The sequence below is a fragment of the Paroedura picta genome, chromosome 3 (genome assembly GCF_049243985.1).
Source record: "Paroedura picta isolate Pp20150507F chromosome 3, Ppicta_v3.0, whole genome shotgun sequence".
Classification (NCBI taxonomy): Eukaryota; Metazoa; Chordata; class Lepidosauria; order Squamata; family Gekkonidae; genus Paroedura; species Paroedura picta.
The window spans coordinates 44,276,038-44,296,838 of NC_135371.1; the positions used below are offsets into that span (position 1 = coordinate 44,276,038).

General features: G+C 42.4%; 1 protein-coding gene across 3 annotated transcripts; it reads left to right on the top strand.

Moving 5' to 3' along the window:
* The first annotated feature begins 160 nt into the window (after positions 1 to 160).
* ASB14 (ankyrin repeat and SOCS box containing 14) lies at positions 161 to 20,156 on the top strand. 3 transcript variants are annotated; one of them, XM_077325491.1, is made up of 11 exons: positions 3,130 to 3,225; positions 4,843 to 4,977; positions 5,605 to 5,820; positions 7,741 to 7,792; positions 9,671 to 9,806; positions 9,905 to 10,063; positions 10,897 to 11,142; positions 15,968 to 16,139; positions 16,254 to 16,794; positions 17,955 to 18,108; positions 19,845 to 20,156. In XM_077325491.1, exons 3-11 carry the CDS (start codon positions 5,699 to 5,701, stop codon positions 20,021 to 20,023), a joined length of 1,761 nt encoding a protein of 586 aa, XP_077181606.1. In that variant the 5' UTR covers positions 3,130 to 3,225; positions 4,843 to 4,977; positions 5,605 to 5,698; the 3' UTR covers positions 20,024 to 20,156. The 3 variants fall into 3 exon arrangements, with proteins under 3 accessions (XP_077181605.1, XP_077181606.1, XP_077181607.1); XM_077325490.1 differs by lacking the exon at positions 4,843 to 4,977 and having other exon boundaries at positions 161 to 3,225; XM_077325492.1 differs by lacking the exons at positions 3,130 to 3,225; positions 4,843 to 4,977; positions 5,605 to 5,820; positions 7,741 to 7,792 and adding an exon at positions 7,802 to 8,657 and having other exon boundaries at positions 9,675 to 9,806.
* The last annotated feature ends 645 nt before the right edge of the window (positions 20,157 to 20,801 follow it).

Consider the following 20,801-nt stretch of genomic DNA (forward strand, 5'->3'; position numbering starts at 1 on the left):
GGAAGAAGAAGAAGATGTGAATTAAGGGAAGCATGTGCTTAATCCAACTAAAATTAAGTCACTTAAAATCCCATTGATTTCAATAGGGAGAATTAAGCATGAGGCTGTTTCTCCTATTGAAATAAGTGGTTTTTAGAAGAGTTGAGTTTTATACCCTGATTTTCACTGCTTGAAGGGGTTTCAAAGTGGCTTACAATTGCCTTCCCTTCCTCTCCCCACAACAGACACCCTGTGAGGTAGGTAGGGATGAGAGACCACTGACAGGACTGCTCTGTGAGAACAGAATTATCAGGACTGTGACAAGCCCAAGATCACACAGCTGACTGCATGTGGAGGAGCAGGAAATCAAACCTGGCTTGCCAGATTAGAAGCTGCTGCTCTTAACCACTACACTAAGTAGGCTTTCTTAAGTTCCGAAGTGGCTGGGTCTTTTTCTATGAGTTTTGGTACCCAAAAATAATCATCTCTGTCCACAATTCATTTTTCTTCTGAAGCTGGGGCACGCTGAGCTGGGCTTTTGATGCAAATCTAACTGGTAGGCTGACTCATTGGGGAGCACATAGGTCTTTCCATATTCTGGTACCAGACCATTAAGGCTTTAAAAGTAACACTCAGTCACTGAAAGATCAATGATTATGCTCCTTTTTTCCTAATGGAGATTATCAAGATGACCAGAGCATTTTAAATGGGAAAACCAGGTGTGAAAATAGACTGAAATGGATACAAATAATTTGCCTCTACATATGATATGTAGAGCTTCTATGCTAGGATTCTTTGGCATCCTGTTTTGATGAGAGGTCTGCCAACAGCTACCCTCATTGCTGCTCCAAGCAAAGACAGGAGAATTTTTTCAAAAAAATGCTGGCATCACATGTGTTGTGATATCATGTTCAGGGCAAACATGGAAGTGATGTAAAGTAGCTTTAGGAATTAAAAAAAACCTATTGATCTACCATAGAATTTCTAGAAATTCCTAGAGCTACAATAGGTGTTGAAAACCAGAGTACACCCAAAATAAAAAAGTTATTATCCTTAATAAAAACATTTACCGTTAGTAGTCGTTATATTGAGGTTCCTCCACATGATGTGGCCAACATCCAGCGTCCAAGCAGCAACTGGCCAGCTATATCCACTATTTTAAAGTGCTAGTTGGTGAATCCCCAAAAGTGGATTCACCAACAAATGTAGTGCTACCTACCAGAGAGCAACCAGCAGGCCACCAGCAAAAAAAATGTATGGAGGCGAAGAAATGCTGTCTCCGCCTTCAATGTCCCGCCCTCACACCCGCCTCCCTTTACCTTCTCCCAGGGACAGAGTTTTTTTTTAAGTAAACTGCCTGGAACAACAAATAGACCTTCATTCGTGCAGGCAAAGGCAAAAAAAAATCCCCAATGTTGTAGCACAAAACATGCCTCTCCAGGCTACCTCCCTCTGCCGCAATCAGGAACAAGATTTATTTTTAAAAGAAGCAAGACTCGTGATTCCATAAGGGGTGGCAATAAAGAAGCACTATGCATCTATGATTAGATGCACAGGCGTTTCAACTGAGAAGTACTGATTAAAAAAATAGCGGGCATCACAGGCCCTTTAAAGCATGGGGAAAGGGGATTGGCTGCCTGGCTTGATTGACAGGCAGAAGAGAGTGGCTCTTTTCCGCCATTTCCAACATTTCATGTTGTTCTCTTCCGCCATTTCCAACAGCACTTGTGGAAGGGAATAAGCACAAAATGGCAGCAGAGAAAAGCAGACAGCAAAAAAGGTGAGGAGAGGCCAGGAGGCGCAATTTTATTTAGCATTACACCACTAATCTGGCATAACACTATTTTTAAAGATGTGTGGAAATGCACTAATAATTGACAGTCTTCTGGCTATAAAAGACAAGAGTCAAATATGCATGGTATAACATCTAAGCAATCTCATTGTAGCAGAAAAATAACATTGTTTATATCAGCCAATCATAGAAAAACAAACATTTAAATCATAAATCTGTAACAAATAAAATATAAATCCATTACTTGAGACAAAGGTATGGGGGGAAGAAGACAACAGAAGGTTAAAAACCCACAGAATTCTAAAAATATTGGATTCAGTTTTCAATGTACAGCTGTGATAACAAAAAAGCCAAGATAAAGGAGAATTGTCAGCCCATCTTATATGCGAGCAGAGCAGCCAAATGCTTAAAGGGACAGCAAATGCATAGAATTGCAATACTATATTCAGAAACGTACAATTTACTGGGATTTTTGCACAGTATATAATAATTAGTTTTCATGCAGTTAAGGATATTGGCTCTTTTTTTCTTTTTGCAAGGCCTCTGGTACCCAGAACCATTTGTGGTTTCTTAAAGAGATTTTTTTTTAACTCTTAATACTTAGAGCTACCCAGCATAATTTCTGGGTTTCCCCAGAAGTGTTGTCATGATGTGCACAACACTGTGTGCCTCTTCTGTCACCTGACAGTCTTATTCCATGTGAACAGTGGCCTACTCAGTTATTACACCGTGCATGTACTTTGTAGCATATTTATGTTCTTTTATTTCTAGTGCAGTGGTATCAACATGCTGAAATTTGCTTTCATGTTGCTGTATCATAGTGGTCTAAACACCTTACCACCACTAGCCGGACGCAGGAGCATCAGTGTGGGTGTGGCAGAATCAATGCAGGCATTATGCAAAAACTAGAAACTTCAAATACAAAAGATAATGGTTAGGGCAAACTAGCAGCCATGACACACACTCTGGAAGTAGAGAGGGTTCAACAGTGTCAATTACCCACCAGACTACTATCCATGGGGGACCACCTAATACCAGGAACCTGTCACCTGTGAGAAATTTGGATTAGGTGTAAGATACAGAGGGGTAGTAGATGTAGGAATGCTGATGTCTCCACAATTATTGCCTCTCTGCTTATCACACCTAATCCAATCAAGGCTGCTATTGTCATCTGCCTAGTCATTTGGCATCTGAAATCATTCACAATACAAGGACAGATGAACTCACATTCTAGCTGTATGGGAAGACGTGAGCAGTGACTCATGGAAGCTCCTATCTTGCCACAGAGAAAACAGCAGTCAACAGAATCTCATGGTCTGGTATTTATAGTAAGTTGTTAGTGGATATGATCTCTGCAAGAAACACAGATCATTTTTCAACACATTGAGTCTTGCACTTAGTTTTATCACTTGCTTAGAGTATGAGATCTTCTCTGGTTCAAACATGGAGGAAAGGTGAGAATAATTTATTTTATTGTCGAGTCTTCAGTCGTTTTTATTAAAAAGTTAATAATAATCGGAAGCTGTCCGCAAAAGTGAACGGAAGAAAATATTGCAAAAATACTTGTACTGGTAGCATGTTATTGATTGCATTTCAACTGTAATACAGGTCTACTTGCTTATATGCTTAATTTGAACTATATAATAATATCCTGTGGAGAAATATATTTAGTACTGAGATACATTTTTTATGACATTTGTCTATAGTATGTTGCTTGGTTTAAACTGTTTGCAATACTTTTTCAGTTCCTTACTAAGCAGAGCTGTACCCTTCCTAGTAGATTGAAGTCAATGGGTTTAGAAAGTAACGCCAATTTAGGATTGCACTGATAGAAACATCTGTGAGTTATATATGAACAGGGCAATCCTGAAACTATTTTTGAGGGGGAATGTTGGCTGAATAACATGGAGAGGGGATCACAATATTTGCAATGTGCAAAGCAAATGTTCGTGTTTATACAAGTAACCAGATCTGTACAGCAGATGTCAGTGCTTGTCTAACAGTAATAGATCCCAGTCTGGTTGGCTGACTTTATGTAGCAATATTTATTCATAAAGTTAAATGTTGGGGAGTTTTATTCTGAAACAGTGCCCCACCCTTGGGCTCTGAGAAGTCTAGTTCCTGGATACAGTAATAAGTAGAGGGTATACAGGGCAGTGAAAACTGCAAAAAGGGGAAGTGGGTAGGAGTCTATACCTAGGGTGCTAGAAAAATGTGAAAGGACTCTGGATTGGTGCCTTCGTATATCGTTTGTTTCTCTGCTCTGAACAGTGATTCTTTTGGTAATTTGTTCTTTACATTTATTAGTATTTTAAGAGTATAGAGGAATAGGTCATTTAGTCTTCAATCCGGAGAGGTGCTTGCTGGCTCCTCCCCCCCACCTCACCTCTTCAGGGTATAGGGAGCCTTCTCTGCCCCCTGACAGGGCAGCAATGATGGGGGATGTCTTGAACATTCCAAAGCCTCCTGGTGTGCGTAGGGCATTCTAATTTGTATAGATAATGTTCTGTTTCATTTCTGTTCATCAGCCTTGCACTTCTTACTTTACCAAGTCAGAAGTCAAGGACTGATAAACAATAATTTGTGATGATATTAAAAATGTGTTTAACCTCACCTGCCATTTCATAATATTCCAGTTTAGACTGTCATTTTGATGTTTTCCATCATGGTCTTGTTCTTGCTAAAGGCAGTACCTGCATTGGTCTTAAGCTGTCATCTTCATCATGCTGGATATGACCCTTTTTGATGTGGAACACATCTATTGGCGTGGTCCCTATAATGGAAATGATAACAGATAAGATGTCCGTTGTCCTGCCTCAGGGAGCACGCCAGTAGATGGCTTTTAGCAGTGGAGGTGGTGCCAGAGCAGCGAAGCCCAGCACTGAAGCATGCTTGTTGCTCTGGCGCTGCTGCCAGTCTTCCAAGGATGCTCCCACCCTCCGGGGAGCAGGAGCAACCTCAGAAGACACTCTGCAGCGGCAGCAGAACCAGAGCGACGTGGGCCTCAGTACTGGTCCTTGCTGCTCTGGCACCGCCACTGCCAGTCTTCTGAGGTTGTTCCCACCCTCCAGAGAGCAGGAGCAGCCTTGGAAGACTGCCAGTGGTGCCAGAAAAGTGAGGCCCAGCTCTGAGCTTTGATGGGGGATCGGCGCTGCAGCCAGGACCCTGAACGACCCCCCTCCCAAGGCTGCCAGCCACTGCAAAAGGTAAGTGTGGGGGAAGGAGTCTTCCTGGTGTGTGTGTATGTGTGTCAGAGAGGGAGGGGGAAGGGACTAGGAAGGAGAGGTAAGTGGGAGAAGCATGGGGGGAGTAGGGGGAAGGAGTCTGTCCAGGTATGTTGTGTGTCTATCCATCTAAGAGGGGGAGGGATGAGAGAGAGGAGTTAAGTGGAAGAGACGGGAGAAGGAGTCTGTCTGGGTATGTTACCTGTCTGTTTATCTGGGAAGGAGGGGGGAGAAACTAAGAGAGAGAGTTAAGGTGAAAAGGCAAGTGGAGAGTGGGGGGAGGAGCTTATGTCTGTGTGTGTGTGTGTCTGTGACACAGATGGAGGGGGCCAGAACCAGGGGGTTCCAGAGCAGGGATATATTCCACATACCCTGTGATAGTCGGACTCTCACTAGATTTTTTTCTACAACTGAACTTTTGTTACTGAATCAAAATGAAACTACAGATATTTAATATGTTAACTGTTGTTTAAATCTCTGCTTTTGTTGCCTAGAAAATACAATATGATAGGTCATTATTGTTTTATTTATTGCAACATGTATGTATTGCCTTTCTTGCTGTATATGACAACCTATATTCATTTAACGTTCTATATTTCTGTCAATTAGCTATTGATATTTCTTGAAAACTAGAAGAAATTGCATTCCAAGCATAGGACAATCATTCCGCCTTGTATTGTGAGCCGAGCTATGTGGTTTTAACATGTACCACACTGCAAATGCATACGATGATTTTGATGATGACATCACTACTCAATATGTCATTCAACAAAGTTTGCAGGATGTGCAAAAGAGTGAGATGGTGACCACAGCAGAGAACAACAGGTATGGAATTTTTCTGGTAATATTAGCTATGAAATGTTAGGATAAAGAAGTCCACGATTCCTATTAAACTCTGGAACTAGCTGCTCTGAACTGTTCATGATGTATATTTTCTTCCATTTTGTATGTTTGATGAGGTGAATAGTTGAGGCATCTATTAGCAGGGGATCATGATTGTATTGGAAATAATCCACACACAGTTTGTTACCTCTGTTATTTGTATACTAATTTGCTACTATTCACCTGTTTTACCAAATGCTGTAATTCAATCTTAGCTATACTTATCACTCAGTTACTTGTGCATTTTGCCTAACTAGCCCTTCCTGGCAACTAACCCCCCTACACTATGTAAGTGTAAGGCTTGAGGAAGTCTGTTTCAGTGTATCTGAGGAAGTATACTTACAAACAAAAGCGGAATTAAACTGTGTTGGTCTTGAATGTGCCACTGGACTCCAACTTTGTTTCATTAATTTCAGAACAGCTGATGTGTGTTTTCCAGACTGTCTCCCTGACTAGCTTTAACAATAGAGCTGCGTCGTGTACCCATTCTCCGGGGCTATACATAATGCTTCTGCTGAAATTTAAAATGTTGCTATGTAGCTAAGATTGTGTGCTTTTGCTTCAGATACCACTAGATGCTGAATTCTCCGTAGATGAGATATAGGGGGAGGTAGTAGTTTGGTGTTTGTTTTTTAGTATAATGGCTTATTCTGCTTCATATGGCAGTTCATTTACTAAATGTGTAATCAGATGATGCCTAATCAAAACCAAAGTCAAAGACAGTCCACACTTGAATAAAAATATAATACCAACATCAAAAATGTATAATGTTTTAAACTCATAGAGGAAGGTTGTTAATCTTTAAATATCTAGTGCTTTGTTGAAACTATTTTGGTTCAGCAAAGGCACCAGCCGTGGGAATGGGAGGGTGAGAGCGGAGAGAATGAGTCAGCAGATGACGTAAGCAACAAGTTGACCAAACAGTAGAGCATATCTGTGCTGTGCTGACAGGATTCTGGGCATTGTGGTTCTCCATCCCAGTCCTGTCAGAGATGGGTTTTGGAAAGTAGTATCACTTTTTTACTCAGGAAAAATACTTATGTTCACAGGCACATTTTCTTTTATGTCTGCACAATTAAAAGGGCTAGGGCATTATTTTTTTTTTAATGTAAGCTTGGAATTTAGGAGGAAGCTGGTATATATTTGATGGAGCATGATGTCCCCTTATGGCTCCTACAGACTGCTTTTCTGTAATGCAACATTGACACAGAGGACTCTAGCTGTTGGTATCTTCTTATTGAATAAAATATTCTATATTGATCACTGGATGCAAAACTTTCTAACCTCAAGCATGTTTACTTGGGATATAGTATCAAAGATTTGCCTGGAACAGTGACCAGAGTGTTTCACAAGGCCGTCTATCATTTCAAGCCATTTGGCTCTATTTGAGAGACGCTCCAGAGGCTGCAAAGCTTAGTCAGACCTACTTATTTGTTTGCAACCTACACAGTAACATCTACATGTCTTCTTCCATCCTGTTTGTAACAAAGAACTAACTGCTGCTAAATGTTATTGGATGCTCTGGAGTTAATACATCAATCAAGACCAGGGAGATATGACTTAGAAATTAATCAAAAATAATTGATTTCTGAGACTGGAAACTGATGGAGAAGCTTTCGGTAACCTTCCTAGAAAAAATAAACAGTGGGGCAATCTTCCACAATATGTTCCCTATATAACCAGAATCAAGGTATCAATATAAAGAGGCCTAGTTCAGAGCACTGTAAAATGTCTTCCTCACTGGAAAATGTAATTAATCCATTTTCCCACTTGGATCATTTCTTCCATGTTGGATTTATAATTTGGGGTGGGGGGAATAATTATTTTATGGTTAATTTTAATTATCATTTGTTCTCATTGTAGATTTCATATTGCTACAAGTTCAAATCACAGAAAGATAACCACTGCCATTAGGACAGTTAAGTATTCATTTATTTATGTTACAACTTTTAATCCGCCTTTTCTCAGACTCAGTATCTGTTTTGGATTCTCTCTGGGATTAAGTGGGGTATCAAACACATCACTCAGATCTTGTACTGATCAGCTTAAATTAACCAGTTGTAAAAATCTAAAAAAGGGCGGGTCCACCAAGAGGCCAAGTCTGCATAGGACCCCTGGACCCAGGGAGAGAGAGATCAATACCTGGAGCTCAGTGGGTCAAAGAATGGAGCCATCTGGCTAGGTACAGAATTGAATGGTCAAAAGATGGGACCTAGGGATCCTTTCCCCCATGCTGCTCTAATTTCTTTCTAATTGGCTGAAAAAATATCAGGTGGGAAAAGAAGCAGAAAAGGCAACCAAAGATGTCTGCCATGTTAGGAAAGATGCATTAAAAGTACAAAAGACTGGGATAAAAATGAAACTTAACATTGGCTCCAAAGTTAGGCCTGCAAAGGTACAACAGGGCAAGTTATTTTTCTTTAAAAATCAATAAACAAAAATTAATGTATTTACAACTCTGTCAATTGTTAAGCTATAATCCTTACCACAGGTTCCTCTTATATTTCTGAAAGGGCCATCTGGTTGGTGCTGTCCAGGTCAGGAGCCGACTGTCCGGGTGCTGTCCGGGACAGGAAGCCCCTGTCCATCCAGTGCTTCCGCCGCTCCAGTGGCTCAATCCGGACGCGCCCAGCTTTTGGGACGGCTCCTACAGCACCTGCCTCCATGATGCGCGCGCTAGCCGCTCGCTCACCTTCACCGCCAGACAACGCCTGGGTGGCGAGGAGGGTACTGGGATAAAAATGAAACTTAACATTGGCTCCAAAGTTAGGCCTGCAAAGGTACAACAGGGCAAGTTATTTTTCTTTAAAAATCAATAAACAAAAATTAATGTATTTACAACTCTGTCAATTGTTAAGCTATAATCCTTACCACAGGTTCCTCTTATATTTCTGAAAGGGCCATCTGGTTGGTGCTGTCCAGGTCAGGAGCCGACTGTCCGGGTGCTGTCCGGGACAGGAAGCCCCTGTCCATCCAGTGCTTCCGCCGCTCCAGTGGCTCAATCCGGACGCGCCCAGCTTTTGGGACGGCTCCTACAGCACCTGCCTCCATGATGCGCGCGCTAGCCGCTCGCTCACCTTCACCGCCAGACAACGCCTGGGTGGCGAGGAGGGTACTTCCAGCGCTCGCACCCCTCGCTGCTGGCTGCTGTTGCGTGGCTGCACGAGCAGGCTAGCCTTGGAGATGGTGGCCCCGCAGGCTAGCCAACCGACAGCTTCAGCGCTGCACGGCGCCCTGAAACCCTCTGATGTGCTTCCCAATAGCCTACCTGGCAGCGAGGATCTCGCTGCCTCGTCGCCAGAGCCTTACTGTGCACTGTTGACCCACCGCCGGGGCCCTCACCCACCGAACCTGCACAACTGCTTCCTCCCAGACCACGCCGCCCATCCAGCCAGGCGGCAGCGTGTGGCCTGCCCCATGTGGTGCCCACCCTGTCAACCTCTGCCACTCCATCCCTACAGCCTCTGGCCCCGACGCCCCGCACGCCTCCACCCACTCAAGTACATCTCCCCCTTTACCCGCTCTTGCTCACCATACCCACTAGCACCCTTTGCATTCCTGAATGCAATGGGCTTTCTTGCTAGTAATATATATAACGCATACGACAATCAGCCAAACCAAGGAAGAAATTATAGCAGCGGAAAATGGGCCAATTAATGACATTAAGCAAATAAATGATGAGGAATCAAGCAGTTCATATGAAAGTGTGAACCTGTCAAGCTTATTAGATGTTTCAACTGTCTTATTCTAGACAGATGTTTCAACTGTCTTATTCTAAAAATTTGTGCACTTAACAGGTGAAGAAGAGACTTTGCTTAAGTTGATTAGCCAAAGTGCTGCTTTTCAAGAACAAGATGGACACGGCTGCTTTCCTTTACATGAAGCTGCAGCCCAACTGAACAAACGTATCCTAGAAATAACTCTGAAGGGTAAAGCCCTCAGTATGCTCTGAGCATTTTTATTAAACCCACCTTGCATGCTCACTTGGTATTGAAACAGTTGTCCTTTTCTCATGATCATCTTTCAGCCTCAGATCCCACTGTGTGGCAAAAGACAAATGTCAAAGGAGAGACTCCTCTCTTTATAGCAGTGGATAAATGTCTTATGGAAAACGTCCATTTCCTGCTACTCAATGGCTTTAACCCTGATATTAAGAATGAAGATGGAGACTCTCCTTTATTTATAGGTAAACAAGGTGATAGAGTTCAAATCTGTTCTTGTTTCCAGAGTCAACAGATTTAGGATAAAATAATGTTGCACAAATAGCATGGCTGGAATTGAACCAGAAGACTTTTCTAAGGATCTCACTGGTTTGCCCACTTGCATCTTTAAGATTGGAGCTCAGACATGCGCCTTTCTGGGACTGGGTGCTAGGTCTCTCCTAATTGAGTCAGCTGACAATATGACCAAGGGGGAGACTGTCCTTTTGCAAAGGAGAGGTTTCTTGAAGTCTTTGTTTTGGGATGTTTTTGGATGTTTTTGACTGCCCAAAAAAGGGTTGTATGTTCTCTTATAATGAAAATCCTGTGGTGGCGGATCCCACCACTCTGCTCAGCAACATGGTGAAGCCTTTCTCCCAGCCAGGGCTTGAGGAAGGCTTCCAGGTTTGCTGAGCAGAATGGCCACCCCACTTTGGGTCAGGTCTGCTGGCTGCCCATTAAGAACAACTCCAGTAGCTTCTTCTCATGTCTCCAGCCCTGTTCAAGTTGATTCATGCTGCTTGTCATTTGGGTGCTATTTTTCCCTTTTGTCATGCAGAAGAAAAACAAGGAAGTTTTTGTTATTCTGGAGATCCCTGTAAAAGGTCCTGTGGTCATAACTGGTAAATCAAATAGGCCAGCAGCTTGGTTCTAACTTTAGCCCTCTGCAGTGCTGTATGACCTTTTATTGTATATAAATAACATGATAGACAGATAAGTGAAGGGATATCCTGGTCTGGCTACATGGTCAGAATAGGTATCTCATTTAAATATCTTTGAATAATTTAAATGCACCTCTTTCCAACCTGCTTTTTCACAGCTGTTCAGCATGACTCATATGAAATTGCCTCCTTGCTGATTCAATTTGGTGCCAAAGTCAATCTGCAGTGTGTCAACAAGAGAACAGCTTTACATGAGGCAGCCAAGCTTGGCAGAAAAGGCATGGTGGAATTTCTGCTTTGGTCTAAAGCAGACCCTGATCCACGGAGTTCATATGGCCTCACTCCTTTGGCACTGGCAGCACAGAATGGGCATACAGAAATTCTGGAAATCTTATTAAGTAAAGGTGAGAACTTCCACACAGTAACTTGAAAATGCAATGCATGCCCTAGCCTAAATTCTGAACATTCTGAGTTGCTGGTTGTTAGAAAAGTACAAGTGAGGGACTTGCAGGGAGCATTGCATTTTCCCCTCACACTACTTCCTCTTTCTTTCCCTGAAAGTCCTCATACTCTTTCAATTCTTCCTACATCTTTCCCATCCACTAGCCAACCTTCTTTTATCTGCCTTCCTGACTTCAGATTTCCTCCCCCAGGTATCTCCTGCCGGGGAAAATTCTGGTCGTGTTGCATCGTGTCGGCCCAGTATCATGGTGGAGAACCCTCAAGAATTTGTGAAGGGGACCTCACTTTCCCATGTATCCACTCTCTCCACTCCCTCTTCCTGGCAGCCCCATATCATCTCTCCCTTTCCCTTCTTCCTCTTCTTCCCACATACCAACCTACCTACCTTTTATTTGCCCCCCCCCCTCATCTTCAGCCGTACTTATTTTATTTCCTTTATACCCCACCTTCCTCCACAATGGGGACCTCAAGCAGCTGACATCATTCTCCATTCCTTCATTTTATCCTTAAAACAACCTTGTGTAGTAGGTTACGCTGAAAATGCATGTCTCACGGTAGAAAGGGGGAAATGGTGCCTTTCCTCACTGGGAAACTTCTGCAGACTAAGGGTTCCTAGAAAGCACCTTATTAACCAGCAGCTACCCCTCAGCCACCTGAGAATACCTAGATGTACCCACTAAGAAGGCAGTCTTTCAGCATAGTATTAGAACAATTACAAAATGCCTTATAACCCACGTCAGGACCTGTGCACTCAAGTATAGGGGGATGAGATTAAGAGAAATGTCCCAGAGAAATAGCAAAGCCCCGAAAAAAGCCTGTATAAAAAGAACGAGAGGAAAAAGAAAATGTTTAGTTGGATTCAAAAGGGAGGTGGGAAAAAGTTCAAAATAAAAGACAGGAAAAAGTAAACAGTGAAAACAGCAGAGATATTCAAATGAAAAGCAATGCTGTTGAACTAACTAAGGTGAATAAGTTACCTACACTGTAGCAGATTCCTCTGAACATGTGCAAGAAGTTGAAGGGGTTGTTAACTCCTACTCAACTTCCTGTGGACTCAGTTTCCATTGAAAACTGAAGATGTGAAAATCCCAAATGAACAGATATTTATGTTAAATGGACCTAAGTTAGTCTTTCTAAGAATGACAAACTGACATCAGAGATGGTGATTTGTGTGGGATTGGAAAAATCAGAGGTTACTTTTACTAATCAGAGCCATATACAGTATAGTCCCACCTCCATCAAGTACCTGAAATGGCTCTGAACTTCCATGACAGATTGTCTGAGCCAAACTGAATTATCCTTTGTCCAAAAGGGATTAAGACTTCCCAGAGGTTCCAATATAGAATGGAACTGAGCAGCTCTTTCTAATGGAATCCGGGATCCAAGATCCCAGGCACTCTAGGCACTCTTGTGACTTAGCAAGTTTCAGGATTTCTGTCACAGTATGACTGGCACAGAATGACAGTGGGATTCCATGACAGACTGGGGATTTAAACCTGGGCAGAGTCTGCACTTACTTTTTTTTATTCCATTGTCAATCCTGTTGAATTCAGATCGCTTTGAACTCGGGTCTTCCTCTTCCCCCCCTCCCCATTGAAACAGGAAAGTCTTCTGCACGTGGTTAGGGAGGCTCAGAAGACGGGGGGGAGGCAAATGGAGACTTTTTCTTTGTTTTCTTGAAGCGGGGGGGAGAGGATCCAAGAAGTCAGAGGAGGGAGGGAAAAAATCCTTTCTTTTCTTGAAGGGGGGGGGAAACGAAGAAGGCACAAAAAAAAAATCCAAGGCTGACAGAAGTTGAGAGAACTAAGGGGCTTCTCCTTTAAGGCAGGCTTGTCACATGACCACCTGTAGCCAATCACGGGTCCTCTACCATGGAGGAGAGCCCAGGTTCAAAACAATGCGATTTTCTGAATATATTCAGGATTAAAAGCAGTCTGAGATATCGCACAATAAAGGTAGGGTCACTCCAGATCAATCCTTCTTGCTGCAGAAGGAAAATTAAAATTGCCCAAAATCCAAACAGAAATCGCATTCTGTGTAGAGGGCAGGGACTGAATCGATCTGGGGTTGGAATAAAAGCTCCGTGCAGTTTACACCCTGGTTTCCCAGATCTTGTCTCTGCCATTACCTAATTTATTTATTTATTTATTTAGATTTATATACCGCCCTCCCCGAAGGCTCAGGGAGGCTTTTGTGTGATAGATGCTGTTGAACAGTAGTGTGTAGCCTGACCTTGGTGAGACATGGAAGTAATATGGTAACTAATAGCAATGGATACTTAGGCTTTTAAAAAAGTATACAGGCACTGCTTTTATTATTTAGGGGAGGTTAACCAAACAAAATTGTTGGGGTTTTTTTTACATTTCTGCTAGGGGCTGTTTCAGGTTTGTTGAAAGATCTGTCGTCTTTTCATAGCCCCTATCTCTATATTAGAGCCTCTTGTGGCGCAGAGTAGTAAGGCAGCAGACATGCAATCTGAAAGCTCTGCCCATGAGGCTGGGAGTTCGATCCCAGCAGCCGGCTCATGGTTGACTCAGCCTTCCATCCTTCCGAGGTCGGTAAAATGAGTACCCCGTGCTGGGGGGTAAATGGTAATGACTGGGGAAGGGAATGGCAAACCACCCCGTATTGAGTCTGCCATGAAAACGCTAGAAGGCGTCACCCCAAGGGTCAGACATGACCCGGTGCTTGCACAGGGGATACCTTTATCTTTTTACCTTTTATCTCTAGATTTATGTATCCGCAGATATGGCCATATTGAGAATTAGCTATATTGATGTTATAGGATTATTCTTCAAAGAGGGTGCATTCTCTTCCTGTTGTAAACCAGCATTTTAAACGTCAAGGATTCCTTCTGTGAAAGACAAAGGTAGAGATGGGAATACTCTATCTAGAACTAGGCCCCAGGAATGCTAATTCTTAGCACCAAATCCTTTCAAGCCAACCAGTATCTGCACAGATGTTTAAGACTGCAAGGAATGGAGGGGGCTTGCCTTCTCCCTTAAATATTAGAGTCAAACTGTTGGGAGGTTCTATCGAAAAATTGTAAATTGGTCAGGAACAGTCAAGCGGCAGGAAAAACAAAATCCAAGTTCTCTAGGAGGGTAGTAAGAAATATAGTATCCCTGAGTCAAAGGTGGCAAGGCTGCCTGAAGCACGGTGGATTAAGTGGAATACTTGGGGAGAAGAAGTTCTTGGCGGCTGTTAAAGTGCTAGTGTGGTAGACAAAGTTCAGAGCTTTGTGTGACAGTTCTGTTGTCACTAGTACTATTGTACTAGTACAGTTGTACCAGATCAAACAGATTTAAGGTCTGGTACATCTGTTCTAGTACAATAATTAACTATGTATTAATTTGTGCAGTATAGCGATAGACTTTAAGGCCAACCTTGTATATAACAATAGTATGTTAAAATCAAGATTAGCAACTGGCAACCTTTGTGTCGAACCTGGCTTATGGATGCTACCACCTGGAGCCTGCTAGTGATAGTGATATAAGAAAGATTACAGAAGCTCTCTTTCTCAACATCTTCCATGCGAGGGGTGGTAATCTCTCTCTCTCTCTCTCTCTCTCTCTCTCTCTCTCTCTCTCTCTCTCTCTCTCTCTCTCTCTCTCCTTGCCTAAATGAGACTTTTGTTACATCTTGGTTGTTTAACCTGAGCATAGTTTCAAACAAGGAAGACAGAGCAAAGGAGATGCAGCGTTTTTCTATTCAATATCTGTCCCAAGGGCCTTGAGGTGGATTACAATAAAAACAAAGACATTATTCTAAACACAGAAGCAAAAAATGAACAGACTAAAACCCATAAATAACCCATAAATTGAGGTCAGACTGAACGATGTTATTTTTAAAGGTCTTTTAAATAGGTCAGTCTTGCAGAGGTGCAGCAACCCCATCCAGCTCCTCTCACATCCTCTGGAAGTCATTCCACAATATCGGTGCTGCCACAGAAAGGTCCTGGGCAGGTGAAGTCTGGCATGACCCAAAACGTAATTGCAAAATCAAATGATTTGGGGAATGTATAAAAGCCCTAGGCCACGAGACACTTTAAAGGTGAGAAGCAACACTTTGAATTGTGCTTCAAAACAAAGAGGTGGGTAAAGCAAAGAATAGATGTAATAGGCACAGTTTTAATGCTTTAACAAGCCATCAAGCTACAGCCCACAGAATTTTGTGCCAGTTGAAATTTCCTAGTAGTCTTTAAGGAAGCATGCAGCACACTACACCAGTTCAGTCTCATGACCAGTTCACCATGACCATGTTGGCTGAATGAGTTTTGCTATGCTGAGTTACTTTTAGGTATGGGGAGAGCTTTCTGCGTTGCAAGACAGCGGCATCAGGGACCTTCCAGAAAGGATATGTTGCATCAAAGGACAGTGAATGAACAGCAACTTTATGTCAAAGGCACTGTTAGGTATTGGGTGAAATTGTAGGACAGGTGTTTTTTAAAAGGCCTTACAAAGTATACTGTACTTTATAGATGGTGCCATATCAGTTTATCAGAAGGAAAGCCAGTTTGCCTGGGGAAAAGGAACAGGACAATTTTTTTTTTTTGGGGGGGGGGGGTGAGCTGTTGTTAGTATACTTTTCAGTTGTCCTGCAGTATTCCAGTAGAGATCTCTTACTACCAAGATTTTCCAATGGGTGAAAATTCAACTTACACCACCCAAGCTCTTTACTAAAGAGCTAGAATTCACAGTACAGTAGAAATTTCATGTTGCTGCTTGGTGTGTATTTATTTAGATCATGCTGATGTTTTCCTCTTAGGTGCCAATGTTCTTTCCCAGGCATCGGATTCTGCATCTATATTATTTGAAGCTGCTGGAGGAGGAAATCCAGATTCTGTCTCACTTCTCCTAGATTATGGGGCTGATGCCAATGTACCAAAGCACTCGGGTCACCTGCCTATCCACAGAGCTGCTTATAGAGGACACTTATTGTGAGTGAGAAAAGGTGGACTCCGTTTATGAGCTTTGCAAAGATAAATTGGGGGTGGGGGAGGTGGAAGTGCATAGTTTCTGATGAGTTGTTGTTTTGTTTTGCTCCTCCCTAGAGTTTTACAGATCTTAGTTCCTGTGACAGATTACTCTGCCATAAAGGACAGTGGAATCAGTCCAGTTCACTCAGCAGCCGCAGGAGGCCACCCTCAGTGTCTTGAGTTCCTTCTCAAATCTGGCTTTGATGCCAATTTCATGTTGCATCAGAGAGTCCGCAAAGGCTACGATGATGAAAGGAAGTCAGCTTTGTATTTTGCTGTCTCTAATGGGGATATTAACTCTGCTCGGCTGCTCCTAGAAGCTGGAGCCTTACCCAACCAAGACCCTGTTAACTGTCTGCAGTTGGCCTTAAGAATGGGCAACTATGAGCTTGTAACCCTCCTTCTTTGCCATGGGGCCAATGTGAACTACTACTGTAGGGTCAATACAACACATTTCCCATCAGCTCTGCAGTACACACTGAAAGATGAAGTCATGTTAAGAGTGTTGCTGAATTATGGGTATGATGTGGACCGTTGCTTTGACTGTTCTCATGGAGACAAGCATTCCCAGTACATGTTTGAGGGATGGACTTCTACAGTTATTAAAGACAACATGGTAAGTGTCACAGTCTGTCTTGCCATAGGGTCATGGGATTGTAAAGAGTTTTTCATGCTTCTGCTCATGTTTCGCCCTTTGCCAGATGTGGAATGGTATGTGTTGCCTGCAGGTGATCAGGGGATATCTGGCTGGCAATTTGGTCTCATTGGAAATGTCTGGTTTCCCAGGGGGTGGGAATTGTAAAATCTTTGAAGTTCTTAACAATTTCTGTGAGATAATGTACAGGCAGGATGCTGATTTGTGGATGTTTGTGGGGCCAGAGAATTGGTGTGTCTCCGTTCTTGCCCTTGAAGTGCAAACTGGAATCCAGACCTGCAAGATGTGATCATGTGGTCCCAGGTCTGTGGGAATATGGATAGGCAAGCCCCAAGGTAGGAGTGGAATTGGGCCTGGTTTTTATGAGAAGAGGCAGGGGTGTCAGAACAGGATACTCGGTTCCATACTGCAAAATGTCTTCAGTTCATCATCTTTATTTTTATAACTCACCCATCCTACACTCAGGGTGGGTAACAACGGTTAATAAAACAATCAGTAAAAATTATAAAATCAAATATCAACTGGAGCATCAAATGGCGACATCTTAATGTTTTTAGTTCGTATAGATAAGAAATGGCAGAAGTCTCTGTATGTTCATCAGTACTTTTGTATTCGTCATTCCTAGTCTATTCTGCCCAAGAAGGGAGTGGTGCTGATTTAGAAATGCAGATTGTGACAGTAATACCTCTTCTGTACTCAGCCATTTGCTGAGTTCCTACAACTTTTCATCAAAAACCAGAAGCCTGCCTGCCTAGTGGGATGAAACCTTCCAAATAGCACGAGGGCAGAGTTGCAGGGGAAACACAGGTAGGCAGACAGAAGGCCTGAGTAACCCCATCTGCCCTGTATTCCCTTGTAAAAACAAATCCAAGGTACTATTTGTGTTCCAAGGGAAGCAAAGGATAAAGAACCTCTATATTGTCACATTTGCCTTTGGGAAATGATACACGCTTAAAGAGTAAATGGCAACCACTTCCCTCAGTGTAAACCGTTTGACAGTTTTATTACATTGCACTGTTGATGTCTGACATTGGGTACATTGGAGTCGTTCTCTGGAGGAATCCGCATAATATAAAATGTTGAATTCTGTGGTCTTAAAAAAACTTCTCCCTCTCTCTCAGTTCTGTGAAGTGATAACTGTAGCATGGCTAAAGCACCTCTCTGGAAAAATAGTACGTGTGATGCTGGATTATGTGGATCATATAAGACTGTGCTCTAAACTTCAGGGTGTTCTTCAAGAGCAAAAACTGTGGCCAGAAATCAATACAATTTTGAGTAAGTATCAATCATAGTTACGCTCTGTAGAGACATACATGTTTTGGTCCTCCCGTCACCAACATCCTCACCTTTCGTCTAGCATTGAAACAACTGGCTGTTGTGGCTGAGTCCAGCATACTTGGGCTTGATAACTCAAAGCCACAACAATTTATTATTTGATTTATTATTATATTTCTAGCCCATCCTTTGCTGGAGGCTATAATCGATCTTGAGTTAAAGAGGAAGCAGAGCTCGATGATATAACATAGGCTATCTACATCAGTATATTGTAGGGCACAGAAACAAGTTTGTACAACTGCTTTCTGCAGACCAAGTACAAGTGATTGTGGCCCAAGAATTCTTGGCTTCTCCAAGTTAGCTTTTGTTCTTCCCATAGGCAATATATTCAAAATAAACTATGAAAAGACAGAGGATGAAAACACTAGGCAGACACTTCTGTAGGCCAAATTCCCTCTGAAATGCTGCTCATGGACAATGGGAAGCTCCCCCAGGAGCAGCTTGGGAGATGGAGTTGAAAGGGTGCCCCAGGAGAGCAGATGTAATTGGGAGGGAACCTTGCAGGCAGGGATCTTTTTGATGGGATTCAACCCATTGTGACTTTTTTTACTTCACTACAATACTTGTATAGATTAGTGTCTCTTTATTCCATTTGAAGCTGCATTGTTCATTGGTTGTTATAGTCCGTTATTATAGTTAATCAATAACTGCACTGTATTTGTAGTGATGCATTCAGAGTACTTGTGTGTAACTGTGAACAGATAACACTATCAACTGGGGCAACATGGATCACATGCAGTGGGGGAAAGGGATCCATAGTCAATCTACCAGCTTAGACAAATCATTATAAGATCTAACAAGGAAGTGGATCTGAAAGTATGCTGTTCATAGAAGTATTTTTCACTTAAAGTGTTAGTCACAAGAAGATCTATTCAATTCAATTCTGTTAGTGGAAAACTATACTTAATCCTTTGCTGGGTGCTATATGTGCAATCCTATACCACTAAGGACTACTGCACATGCGGCTCTGAATACAGAAAGCAGTTTTCACTCTGAACTTATGCATTTAGAGAATCTGTTTAAGAAACATGACCTAGACAAATGTTGCACAGTAGTTTGTGACTCAGAAAGGGGAAATTGTGAGCACAAACTGTACCCTAGTCTGGATCTATATTTCCTTAACAACTGATTTGGGCAAAGAAAAATGAAACGGCCAGCTCTCCCTGACACTATAGCCACAGAAGTTTTTCACCAAAGCCTGCCTTAGGTGGTTGTCATTCAACTGGAAGAGAATGATCTGACAAGGAAAAAGAGGGTGGACTTATCCAGGACAATCATTGCTGACCCTTGGACCCTGCAGTGGGGCTTCCACCTGATGCAGGGATCCATCCCCAGGCTGCACCATCACTCCTCTTGGTTTGTACATGATAAACAAGCTGTGGTCTTTATTATCACAAAAGGATATGCATGTAAGCTTACTTCCTTCTCACCTTGCCTTCAATTCCTCCTTGGCACTGCTGTGGGATTTATGTGGAGAGTCCTGCTTCACTTTGTAAAGCTCCTTGAAAAATTAAAAGGAATCAACTATCTAGCTAAGAAGAATCTTAGTGTATTTAACCAATTTTCAGTTATGTATACTTATATTTTATAACCTGCCTTGCAGAAACGTGGGATATGAATGTTATCTTTCAAGATAGGGTTGTAAAGTCAGTTACATTGTTACATTTATTTTAAAGCAAACGTCCGCCCCTTGAAACACCTTTGCCGTCTGAAAATCCGGAAGTGCTTAGGACGCTTGCGGCTACGTTGTCCTGTCTTCCTGACATTTCTGCCGCTACCAAATCGCTTGAAAGAATTTATACTCTATAAGGAATATGATCTCTATGGAGAAGGAAATCTGAAAGGCAACTGCTAATTCAAGATCTTAAATTAGTTTTGGTTAAATAAATTGTTTTCTGTATGTAACATTGACTGTTTCTTATGTAATGTATACACAAGCAACTGAAAAGTGCATTGGATAATAAAACATAAACCCTGTTGCAGAATAAGCACATGATGATCTCAGACTTCAATGAACAATGTTTCTGGAAGTGATTTTTGCCACTTTCCCTGCCTATTCCCCCCCCCCCCCGCATATGAAGGCTGGGCAGGGGGCTACTGCACGAAGAGGAAGGATTTGCCACTACTTCCACTGGTAGTTAATCTAAACTGAGCACGCATGCCCATAAGAATGAAAGGATGGTGATGTTGATTGATTCAAGTGAGCAGCCATTATGGTTTAAAGCAGCAGAACAAAGTTAGAGTCCAGTGGAACCTTCAAGACCAACAAAGTTTTATTCAGACATTTGTATCTGGGGAAGTGTGTGTGCACACAAATGCTCATTCCTTGAATAAAACTTTGTTGCTCTTAAAGGTCCCACTAGACTAACTTTGTTTCAGTGATTATGATTGTCACGTTCTTACAAATCCTCCCCAGTATTTGGTAGGGAGATGGTACAGGGGGTACAGAGATGGAGAAAGTGGCAAAACTCATAAAGCCTCTTTCAAGCAGCCACTGACTGTCCTTTCTATCCTGGCCAAGGAGATACAGTAATCTGCAGCAGTACATTACCTGATATGCTCTGTTCTAAACCAAGGACTTGCTTTATGTTCCACTGGCTCAATGTATCTTTGGTCTGCAAATCCATCAGTGG

Excerpts from the sequence above, each read along its gene's own strand:
- ASB14 (XM_077325490.1), top strand. The coding sequence starts at position 5,699 with ATGTACCACACTGCAAATGCATACGATGATTTTGATGATGACATCACT. Across the intron at positions 11,143-15,967 it reads GGAAATCTTATTAAGTAAAG|GTGCCAATGTTCTTTCCCAG; the intron begins GTGAGAACTTCC and ends TTTTCCTCTTAG. Across the intron at positions 16,140-16,253 it reads GCTTATAGAGGACACTTATT|AGTTTTACAGATCTTAGTTC; the intron begins GTGAGTGAGAAA and ends GCTCCTCCCTAG.